Source organism: Hoplias malabaricus, chromosome 3, assembly GCF_029633855.1.
Source record: "Hoplias malabaricus isolate fHopMal1 chromosome 3, fHopMal1.hap1, whole genome shotgun sequence".
NCBI lineage: Eukaryota > Metazoa > Chordata > Actinopteri > Characiformes > Erythrinidae > Hoplias > Hoplias malabaricus.
In genome coordinates this window covers 75,184,181-75,196,732 of record NC_089802.1, presented here as the reverse complement: position 1 = coordinate 75,196,732, position 12,552 = coordinate 75,184,181, and the positions used below count along the sequence as shown (strand labels likewise).

The window sequence follows — 12,552 nt, the reverse complement described above, 5'->3', positions numbered from 1 at the left end:
TATTTTAAACATGGTTATCTCCATGTGGGAGACCCATGGTGTGGAGCATAAACTGGTTTGCTTTGGGACTATCAATGGCAAACAAACTAATTAATGAATGAATAAATGGTGTTGACCTCACAGATGAGGAAATATCTGACAGAGTAATGATAAAAGGATAACGTTATCACCTTGAACACATCCTGTGAACACACACACACACACACGTGAAAAGAGGCCAGTCACTCTTCAAATGGTCAGTGAATGAAGAGGCAGCTACGCAAACGGCCCTCAACTCAGCCATATGCTCCAAGAGCGTGTGATAACACTTACTTGTGCGCTGAGAGAGTTGGGGGCCGAAGGGGGGTTAGCGATCCCCGCTGGCGGCTCCACTTGCCCCTGACCCCCTGCCGAGTACAGGCCACTGGCCCCGAACTCCAGCGGCAGGCCGTTCTGAGGTGGAGGAGGGGGAGGTGGAGGGAAGGCGGAGAAGGGCGGTGGGACGAGACCCTCCTGAGCCCCCATAGTGTCCTGAGAACCCTGAAAAAACAGAGAAAAAGAGTGTAGATTAGAAGATATCATACGCTTAGGTGAAAAGGACACATGTATTTCACGACAGCAAACAAACAAATAATCATTTTCAGCTACTGATCTTTGTCCAAAACCAGAAACAGTCCGTTCCAAACGACACCAATATTCAAACAGACCCACAGTGAAATATCAACTTCACAGTTACAGTGCGTTCAGAGTCCGACACTGTAACTAAATTACTCTTTAAATATTTTATTACCGTGGTTTTTTTGTGCTGTGGAGCATGGAATGATCGTAAAGAATAGTACAAACCACTGCGACAAGAAAAATAAATCTTTACTGACTCTAAAAAGCTCAATTTGTTCTCGTAATACTTTAAAATACAAACATACCATAAACAGCCCATTATCAGAACTGAAAACTGGAGTTTAAAAGAGAGACTGAGAGAGAAACCAGCAGTGAGATCTGAGTGAGAGAGACAGAGTAAGGGATGACAGCAAGAGAAAGAAAGAAACATAACTGACTAGATCGGCTCCACAGAAGAGTGTGAGAAAGGAGACGCCTTAAACGAACAAATGACGGAGAAAAGATACGAGAAAGGACATCAAAAGCTTGATAATAGGTGGAAGGGAGGGAGAGAGAGAGAGAGAGGAGATTGATTGACTGAACTGTACTCGACTAATCTCTTATGAGAGAATGTAAAAACGCTGAGAGCAGAAGCCACTAAAAGCCAGAGATATTGCGTTCCTCCTCCCCTCCGTCACTCACTCGCTTCCCTGCATCTCCATCTCCCTCCTCCCTCTCTCCATATCTCTGTAGTGACAAGAGGATTTCAGGCATCTTTTAAATATTCATGAGGAGCTCATGCATGATTAAGAGCATGGGGCTTCAACACACTCTTCCACACGATGCTAAAGAAAAGGAGCAAACACACACACAACCCTAACATACAACACCTGGTTCCATCCACACACACACAAGCCGCCCCAGAACACCTGCAGCCCATCAAGTGAGAACACAGTGGTGTTATTACTATCTCTCACACACACACACACACACACACACACACACACACACACACACACACACACACACACACACACACACACACACACACACACACACACACACACACACACACACACACACACACACACACACACACACTCCTGTCAATTTCTTCTAAAATCATAGAAGTATAGCCTCTGAACCAAAACAAGGCAGATTTGATTCACTTCAGCAAATGATTATTCAATAACTACATATTAGCAATAGGCATTTCACTAATTATCATCATCACGATCCATTGTTAATGATTCTGTCATGTTGCTGAAACCTCTGATGGCTCCGAGGGAGGTGAGAATTGGAGCTGTTAGCCCATGTTCCTCTTCTTCATCTCTTAACAGGTTACAGCCTCTGTCAATGCTTTACAGCCCTGCTGTGGAGTCCAGACTTGTCTTAAATGTTAGCTCAGTCAGGAGACATTACGAGAAGCAGTAATACCATTTATTCATTTACTTTCACACCTTCTCAACTTGTTCTTTACTGAACACTTACTATTTTAAATCATTTCTGTGACTTCTGAACAACATTTAAGACTTTACAAGGTTGGCTAAGGACACGTTAAATGTAATGGTTATTTTGTTTTTATCGTTATAAATATAACTTTTAAATTCTTCTGACGGTGAAATCAGACTGATTCAGGGCTGATGTTAAATGTGGTATTGTTATAGAACAGATAATGAGCTAACGTATAGCGGCAGAAAATATAATGACTGGAAGGGTATAGTCACTGATTACCATCCACTCAGGGCTGGCCAGGGAAAGCCTTCATTACATCACACAATTATTCATCATTACACACCACTAATGCAGCATATTTACTGAAAGATGGTCACAGCCACACAGACAAAAGAAAGAACTGCTTTATAAGGTGACTATGGATTTAAATAAAACTCTTTTTTTTAAAGATGATACAAAGCCTTAAATCAGACTCAAACTGAAAGAGCCTCTGTCTCTTTACTCTGAACCACTCGTGAAATAAATAAAAACAGACAGCTGATATTCACCCAACAGAGACGTGAGGAGAGAGAGAGAGAGGGAGGAGAGAGAGGGAGAGAGAGAGAGAGAGAGAGAGAGAGAGAGAGAGAGAAAGGAGAGAGAGAGAGAGAGAGAGAGAGAGAGAGAGAGAGAGAGAGAGAAAGGGGAGAGAGGGAGAGAGAGAAAGGAGAGAGAGAGAGAGAGAAGAGAAGAGAGAGAGAGAGAGAGAGAGAGAGAGAGAGAGAGAGAGAGAGAGAGAGAGAGAGAGAAAGGAGAGAGAGAGAGAGAGAGAGAGAGAGAAATGACATACAGCAACAGAAAAAGAGCAGAATTAGAGACAGAAAAGAAGACAAATAAGACAGAAATAGACCACACTTCAAGGATGAAGAGTAAGGCAGGAAGGAAAAAAAAGACAGAGTAAGAGACAGAGAGAGGGCTTGGGGGGGCAGGCTAAGGGAAACCTCTGCTCTGTCAAGTGTGCATTCCTTCTAGACGGTGAACGGGTACCACTTCCCTACATGGCAGCAGAGAGAGCAAGAGAGTGACTGAGCAAGAGGGGGAACGAGAGAGAAAGTGTGAGGGAGAGAAGGAAAGAGTAGAAAAAGAGAAGGGGGGGGGGGTGGAGAAAGAGAGAAGACAGGCTCTGGTAATAATAGCACTGCTATCTGCTGGGCCTGTGCTGGTATGAAGAGTCGATTTATCACCTGGTGACATGCTGCAGCAAGCACAACTCCCAGCCACACAATTAACCATCCAGCAGCTCTCCACTACACTGTACGCCACTAATACAAACCAGCAACATTCACAAACGAAGGGAAAAGCAGGAAGCAGATGATAACAATAAACTGAGGCTAATTAAATAGAAAAACAGGAGTGAATTCATATGGTAAACATTCTGCAGTCGACAAATGAAGAACAGTGTGCATCACTTTATTTATTATACACCAATTAGTAAACAATAGTCAGCCCAAATTCAGATTTGATTGTGACACTCTGAGATATAATAATAATAATAATGAGAGAAAACGTAGCCTCTCGGAGTTCAATGACTTGCAGTTGGCACTCAACAACATTGAACTGAGTCGCATACGAAATTAGAAATAATGAAATACAGATCAATTTTGATCAACACCAAGCTCTGCGTTATGCTTGCACCTGCAAAACACTTTGAAGGGCAAATGCACACACACACACACACACAGTTCCTACAGTTTCTGAACGCTAGACTTAATTTCCATCACACCCAGGCAGGGCCTCTTCTCGCTGTTGCTGGGCTGAGCATCAGAGACGCGGTATTAATGACTGGGAGGGCGTCTGAAAGCGTTCTGATAGAATAACCCAATCAAGAGACACAAGAAAATCCAATCGGCAAACCAGCAGACTGGGAAATGAACTGAGCAGATGAGATCTGGAGTGGGAAACTTGATTTAACTCACTGGGAGGTGCTCAGGAAACAGCAGTGAGAGAAGCACTTAACCTCAAAAGAATAAGAAGCCATTTTCTCCAATGATTCCTCTTCATGTCAGAGAACATGTCACTTTACTGACACCTACTGACCTAGGGGATACATCAGAGAAAATGTGCTAAACGTAAACATGGCCACACCCATTAGGGGGACCCACTCCATGGAGCATAAACTGGTTAACTGAAAGCCTACAAAACAATGCGACTCTTAATCACATGCAAGTTGCTTATATTTGTTTGCTACATCTCCGAGGTAAAAAAGAGCTGACTGCTTCTTTAAAGCCATGGTGCGGAGAGTTCTGGAGGAGGACGCCTGTCACAGCTCTGAGAGAGAAATAGAGACAGAGACGGGCCGGGTGGTCGCGTGAGTGGGCCGCCCTGGATGGGTTGTGTAAGAATGTGTGCGCTCAACGAAGCGAGAGGGAAGCAAAAGCACTGGCTGACTTAGTTACAGGTCAGCTAGCATAGCAGCAATCGTAGTGCTATCATAAAACACACTGCATTGTGGGAGACAGCGCGTGATGTAGCGATTTGTGAACACGACAGAGGCACCGATGCCTTTTCCTTTCTTAAATACGGACCACTCTCTGGACCAACTCTCTTGATATCCAGAGATGGGTAGATGATCTTACTTGATCACGAAAAGAACCAACAATAAGCGCGAGAAGACGAGAACACGACCAAGCTGCACAAACACCTCCCGGTATCTACCGCAGAGTCCTTACCCTTCCCTTCTTTCCTCTGTTTCTCCTTTTATCACGCTCTGTAAAACCCAGATGGGACCCCTGGTGTCCCGCCTCTCAGCAGTCCATCAACCCATAAGCGGGACAGTGATTGGCCAGCTGCTTGTCAAACATGTCCTTATAGGGCAATATGGCTGCTCTTACCTACTTTCTAAGCAATGGGGTGTGCTACTGTAATCTCCTGCAGTGGATCTAAAAGGCCAGAAGTGCACAAACAGCTGCTGAGCAGAGACTCTGTAAACGCTGGCTGGAATATTCACATGTGAACGTACATTTAAACGAAAGAGTTTGAGTACATCTGGTTAAAGGATGGGAATTTTTGCCATGTTTACGATTGTACACACAAAATCAAGGACAGTTCAGTTCAACCTTTTGCATGAGATTATATTTGGATCTGTGTTTATGTACGTATTCATACTTTAAACATGCAGGCACCACTCCACTCTAGAAGGTGTACTGTAGGTTTACATAAGTCTCACAGAGACTCCACCTTTGGTACACTGCTATTGACTGGGAAACGAGTTGATCTCGTTTAGACTGAGCCCAGCACCATCTCCTCTGCTCCCGAACGCCAGCTGCTAGTGAACACAACAAATAATGCCTTTTCTTTTTTTCCCCCTTTCTTTAACATTCACAACACACACAAAGTGCTCCACAAACGTTAAACAAACACACTGCAACAACGACAGGGCTGAAAAAACTATGAACTCAATGCAAGGAGGCCTGTGAATCACCTGTGCTTAAAAGGATAGTCTCACTAGAGGAGCTACAATGATGAGTCAAATGCTGAATTTAATGATAGATCACGCAGTGCTGTCTAATAGTCCAATATAACTGCGTAAGCTGTACAATGGTAATGGTATTTTATTAGTAAGAAGTGCTGTGTGTTGTTGTAGTAAGTCCGTCAACTGCAACTCCTTCAGTGAACTGACTTCAGTGTGTATTACTACATTCTGAAACACTTTCTCAGCACATAGTAACAACTGCGCTAGCATTAACACTCCATTCACGCTAATAATAGCTTTTAGCTGCATGCTAACCAGCTTGACTACATGCCACCATTCCCTCTCAGGGTGATTTTTTTTTTTTTTATACCCAAACAACACAAAGCTCAGACAGAATCTTACTGTAAAATGTCTTCTCTAAATCTCAGCTTTCACTGACTCAATCTCAGGCTAATTAACCTACCCGAGGCTGCTTTCCCAAGAGCACAGCAGCAGAAATATCATACACACACCTTCATGTGTGTGACATCTAGGCTCCTCCATGTCATCATTCCAAAGGAAGCACTTTTAGAGAGTGGATTACGAGGTTATTTTTCACCGTAGGCGTTCATGCAGAAGTTTTAAGTCCTTAACGACAATTGACATAAACCTACACACAGCTATGAAAGGCTTATTTCAATAAATATCATTTGTCATAACATTTTCTAGAGAGAAACTTACTAAAGCAGCATGTCAGATGCCATGAAAGGCTTATGTAGAGTCGTGTAGCCTAATGAATGAGCGCTGATTCCCATTTGTGAATTCATTGTAAATAGGAGAAGCTCTGGAAAACGACCTCTGGGTAACTCAGAGAATATGGGCGCAGAGGAGCTAACGTAAAGTCACCTTCTGCAGGAGAACTATGCAATGTCCGCATGCGTAGAGGTGGGTCAGTAGGATCTCCATCACTGCTTTATAATGTTTCTATACATCTGCTGGCAGAAGTGGATGGCCATTAACATCAGCTGTGTCAGTACAAGCAGCCCAGAGAGAAGGACAGCAGAGGTTAATAAAAATGACCACAAACTAAAGCATGACATATGGGTGCAATACTTGGCTTATGGGTACATCAGGGAGAAAGAGAGGACGAAAGAATGTTAGCGCTAGTGGTGGTCAATATGGCGATATATCATGATCGTTATCAAGATAAATTACACCACAAAACCCTTTTTCGGGTACATTTTATGTATCGTCAGCACTTCCAGGATATTGGCCACCCACGTGGATAGAGTTACAGGGAACCTGTGCAACAACAAAAGCCAACACCACAACAACAACAACAACTGCATTAATGGCATATTAAGAAGAACGTTATTGAATATTTAGCATTATTACACTATAATGCTAAGCTAAGGAAAGTATGGTGATACCAGTGCTAACAATTAAAACCTGAACAATATTTTTTGATACTTCGCGGTCATTAGCCTAATGTTTGTAAGGCAGCACAACACTTATGACCCTTTGATGACACCAGAAATATACCTACATTAACATTTCTAACTGCTTACACCATAAAGCATCTCTTATAGAGTTATGACTGACGCCGGCTAGAGTCAGCTTTAACTGATATTTATATCAGTAGTTAGGACTTATGTTGGTTGTCAAAGCTGATGTAGGTGTAATGTAGCCTCATGAACAGTGCCCTGTAAAGTGTTAAAGCTCCTCAATCCCTGCAAACTTATCCAGTTTGTAAAATGTTATTAAAAACAATTTGTAATTAGCTTATTTTCTTAAAGCTTTATTCAACTGAAAAAAGCAGAACTCGATTGTACACGTTTACAATTTAATGCCTACAATACGATCTAAAGATGAGGCAGGGTTTGCATGTTTACCACTGTGTTACTTCAACACACTTTCCTTTAATTTACACAGTTTAATCATTTGGGAGCTTAGGATACTAACTGCTAAGGTTTTGCAATTGGAATGTTTGCCCATTCTGGCTCGATACAAGAACTCAGCTGCTTAACACTCCATGATCGCCGCTGCCTGATTCACCAGAGGATACAGATCTGTTGTAGCACATACAGAACAAGGCCCGGCCATGTTCACCAGTGTTTTCAGACAGACAGATTACCTTTATATAATACAACGTACGGGAGATGGTGAAAGACCCTAATTCTTTGAACTCTGGTATTCATGTTATTTTCAAACTGCTTGGCCATTCTCTCAAACTGGTGAGCCACGACCCATTTTTGCTTGCAAAGAACGAGCCTCTGGTGGATTTGTTGCACACATGACACCCTCCCTGGTTTTTGTTTCACATGCTTACTGTGGAATGTTTTAAGATTGTAATGTAACTGGAATGCCCTGCCCTTTTTTTTTTTAAAGTGCGCTGCAAGCATCAAATATTAATTTTCTAATTTTTTAATTTAAATTGTTTTTACAAATCACGATCAAATTGGTCAATGCAATCACTGGAAATGTTCTTTGTGCAGAGGTCAGTTACAAATAGCTTTATAAAGCTGAATAAACGCATGATAGATTCTGGCTTTGACTGCATTTTACAAAATGTCCCAACCTAACTGCAAAAGGGGTTTGAATGCTTTTGTCTACTTTAAGCTGCAGCAAGGGAGCCATTGTGAGGCTGGTGGTGAATATTATTTTCATAATAGAGGAGATAAGCCGGATTGTCTTCCCGTGAATCAAAGGTATTCTCAGCTTGTGCATTCCTTTTGCATAAACGCTTATTTGCAATCTGCAAAAGAGAAAAAAAAAAAATCTCTCTGTTTTTGCATTGACAGTGTCAATGCAACAATCACAACATGGACCAAGTGTGCGTGACCTGTTTGTGGGTGTGTACGTTACCAGAATGTATCTGATGACCTGTAAGTTATTCCGGACTTCACAAACAAAATGTGACTTTTATAAGTGTGTCATTAGACTTTGTTGAAAATGTAAGGTGTGGAAGCCTTTTCCCCCTTTGAGCTTCAGGTAAGTCATACTTACTTGTTCTGCTAAAGTCTCAGTTTGCCTCTCCGTTTTCCAAAGTGTGTGTGAGTGAGAGAATGTTTGCATGTGTGTGTGTTGTGTGTGTAAAAGCCATAAATGGCAGGTAGGCGTCTCTCCCTCCCCTAAAGGCACACGCTTGGGTGGGGCTCCGCAAATATTTCAACAACCCTCTACTTCGTTCTCCTCACTCGCTCCCTCTCTTTTAATATGTTCTGACCTGGAATACAAGGATACTGTTTAATCGGTGTTCAAAAACTGACATTTATAGATGACACAATGGTTTTTCAACTGTAAACTGCATCTTATATTAACAGCTTGCTATTTCTTCAGTTTAAACTGCTTTAAACAAATAGAAAAACTAACAAAAGGTCAGTTGATTCCCCACTAAAACATTAAAGGACAATCCCTTTGGTTCTCCACTGTACACTACTTTCAACCACAGGAAGTACTAAAACCACAGCGCAAGTCAGTATCAGAAAAGCTCTGTCCCCCCATCCTTTCGCCCGGACAAGACTACATTCATCATCTACGTCAACAATGCAAGCAATCTATATTTAAACCATATTAGTTCTACTGTTTTGCCTTTAAATAGTGGGGGGTCGACAGTCACCTTAAAAATCAATTTCCATTCTGTCCCTTTCTCTACGTTCATTCCACTCTCCCCTCCCCCCATCCCCTGCTTTTAAAGGAAAACAGTGGGATAACAGCTGCTTGAGCCCGAGGGGGAGAGGGAGAGAGAGGGAGAGAGAGAAAAGAGGTCAAAACTGTAAAAGGAACAGAAGTCCAAGGTATGAGAGAGAGAGAGAGAGAGAGATGAAGTACAGAAAGAAAGAGAGCTAGAGTCCAGTCACAGTGTAATTCTTGGTGGATATAAACAGAGAAAAAAAGCCTGAGCATAGAGGATTAAAAGTGAATGAACTGTGTGAGGAGCCACACATCTGTGTTTGGCCTTGATGGACAGAAGGAGGAGGAGAACAACTGTTAGTGGGCACCTGCCCCTTTCGCTCAGAAAGCCAGTGGAGAGTTATGGGGACAGCTGGAGGAGGACAACAAAGCTCATTCTCTCTCTCTCGCTCTCTACTTCTCTCCTCCTCCCCCTCTTCTTTTCCCCCCTTGAGCCATTTGGAGGGGCAAAGGCAGGAGAGAAGTCTGGGCCTGCCTGTCAACGTGGCCCAACACACACACACACACACACACACACACACACCTTTTACAGCCACATCTGCTGGCTAATATCGTCAAGCGAACAGTAAAACGTCAGCTGGCCATTTCGCTCTGGTGGAGAGACACTCGTCCATTTTAACTTTCTCTATGAACAAAAGGCAGGAAAGTGAAATAATAATAAAAAAAAAGCCACATCAAGAGTCAAGTCGAGTCTAATGAAAGCGTTCTGAGGGAGCTAACACAGGCGCTAATCGCTAGCACTGTACCAATTACCGCCATAGTAATAATAACTGTACTAAAACCTAGCTTTAGGGTTACAGCTTGTATTATGTTAACACATGGCATAATATTAATAACCGGGATCATGTTAATACTAGGATCTTCAGAGTACCAACACTTTTTAGATTAACTAACACTGTAATAACACCTTGCATTATGTTTCTATAATTGCATAATCAGCACTGTATTAATAACCAGAACTGTACATGACAAACACTACTGCTGCATTAATAACCATTACACGACCTAGAATAACATTGCATACTTATGTAAAATTATGCTAATTACTAAGATATTACACTACAAGCTCTATATAAAAACTGTCGTAGCATTTATAACAAGCACTTTATGAATGCTTATATATTTCTTGCAGTATTACTTCCAACACAGTTAACGTTCATATCACACACAGACTTCACACAACACAGTATTTAATAACATTTCCTAAGATTAATAAGACAACAGTAAGTCTAGCGTTAAAGAAGCTAACGGATAGCAGGCTTGTGGTCAGTGAGCGAAGCAGTGAGCGAAGCACATGGTCCGAAACTGAGAAAACAAAACACTTACCGATAACACAGAAGGGTAATACAGTCCCATCATCGTATTTGGGCTGGGACACTGTCGCTTTTACTTTCTCTCTCTCCTTCCTTCTTTCTACCGCTCCTTTCCTCCTCTCTCCTGGTCGCTGTCACCTCTCCCTATCATGCACATTCAAAATCTCCCTCTCGCTCGCTCTCTCTCCCTCCCCCTCTCTCCCTTCCTCTCACCAGCACTCTATTTCCGTTTGCTGCCCCCTCCCCACCTTTTGCAGCTTCAGATAAGTCTCCAGCTCGCTCTCTCTCTCTCTCCCTACCTCCAGCCCTCGATTGCGGTGCCGTGTCCTTGCCTGCTCATCTCTCCCTCACTCGCTTGTGTCTTCCCTCTCTCCTCCCCTCACCCAGATATCATTTGTTCGTTCGCTCACTCCCTCCCCCTTCTCTTCTCCTCCCCTCCCTCTCCCCTCCTCCTCCTCCTCCTCCTCCCCTTGCCCTCTGTCACACCTGCAAACTTTTCCCTTCCTCTCTCCTCCCTCTGTCGCATTCACCCCTTTCCCTCCTCCCCTTTGCTCTCTTTCTTCATCTAGGTGAGTAAATTGGGGCTGTTTGCACCTTTGGGAGGCACACGGTGAAAGAGAGAGAGAGAGATGTAGAGAGAGAGAGTGCGAGAGAAATGGATTACATGAGAGGTAGACAAAAAAACAAAGAACAACATGAGAGAGCACGAGTTTCCTGTCTTCCTGTAAACAGTGTCTTTTCACGCCCTTCTTCAATGCTCTAGTCCTTCCATGACAAAAGACTTAAAAACGCAAACTGTAATCGATTAAATACCTATTAACTAATGTGTGCACTCAATGACTCAACTCTAAGGCTACGTTCAAACCCTTAAAAAGGAAGAGAAGGAAGGTAACAAATGGCTATAAGGTCAAAACTAATTAATTCTAATTAAACTGAATCACAGAGGTGTAAACCAAAGAACCCAACAGAAGTGAATCTATATGATGTTGGAGGTTAAGAGTCATTGTAGAATTAAATGAATCATCACTGAATCAAATTATTTAGACTACAGAATCACAAACAAATTACATCACCGTGGGGTCCGACCTGACGAATAGTAACTGAGTTAAATCATTTTGAGGTCAGAGTTAAAGAATTACAACTGAATTGGATGGTTATGAGATCAGAGGTAAAGTATCATATCTAATTTTGATGCCAAAGGGTTATTTATCTCTCTCTTTCTGTGTGTGTGTGTGTTGACAATAGCTGCGTTCCTTCCTCACAAGCTAATGGACAGCGAGGCAGCGGCAGCACTAATGGACTCACGGGACAACTGCAATCCAGCCTTTAATGGCACACTGCAAAGCGTCATTAAGCTACGGGATGAGATGAAAATATATGAAATGCTTGATGATAGGAATTTCATATTATCTGATAAAACAGCAGACCGACCCCAGTAATCACTGATCTACTGCTTCTGATGTTACACAGAAGTTAGAGCTATAGACTTAAAGAAATACTACATATACATATATATATATATATATCCCCTACATAATCTCTGTGTGATTCATCTGCATCTGAAACCTGTTGAGGCACTCATTAAGTGTGAACAAATGAAGTAAGCTCTCTAGGTGCCTTAGATACATATTCATATGCCTAAATGTTCGTAGCCAGGTGGTGCAGCAGGTAGGTGTCGTAGGGTTCGATTCCCGCTCCGGGTGACTGTCTGTGAGGAGTGTGATGTGTTCTCCCTGTGTCTGCGTGGGTTTCCTCCGGGTGACTGTCTGTGAGGAGTGTGGTGTGTTCTCCCTGTGTCTGCGTGGGTTTCCTCCGGGTGACTGTCTGTGAGGAGTGTGGTGTGTTCTCCCTGTGTCTGTGTGGGTTTCCTCCGGGTGACTGTCTGTGAGGAGTGTGGTGTGTTCTCCCTGTGTCTGCGTGGGTTTCCTCCGGGTGACTGTCTGTGAGGAGTGTGGTGTGTTCTCTCTGTGTCTGCGTGGGTTTCCTCCGGGTGACTGTCTGTGAGGAGTGTGGTGTGTTCTCCCTGTGTCTGCGTGGGTTTCCTCCGGGTGACTGTCTGTGAGGAGTGTGGTGTGTTCTCCATGT

General features: G+C 42.9%; 1 protein-coding gene across 12 annotated transcripts in view; it reads right to left on the bottom strand.

Moving 5' to 3' along the window:
• The window catches only part of rbfox2 (RNA binding fox-1 homolog 2), a 55,108-nt gene that overhangs the window by 23,375 nt on the left and 19,181 nt on the right, over nt 1–12,552 (bottom strand). For 11 of the 12 annotated variants that reach the window (XM_066663603.1, XM_066663607.1, XM_066663605.1 and 8 more), the window contains one exon: nt 313–519. In XM_066663603.1, the coding sequence (XP_066519700.1) occupies nt 313–519 (207 nt within the window). Of the gene's footprint in view, nt 1–312; nt 520–10,480; nt 10,673–12,552 lie in introns of those variants that run through there. The other variant, XM_066663613.1, reaches the window with a different exon arrangement.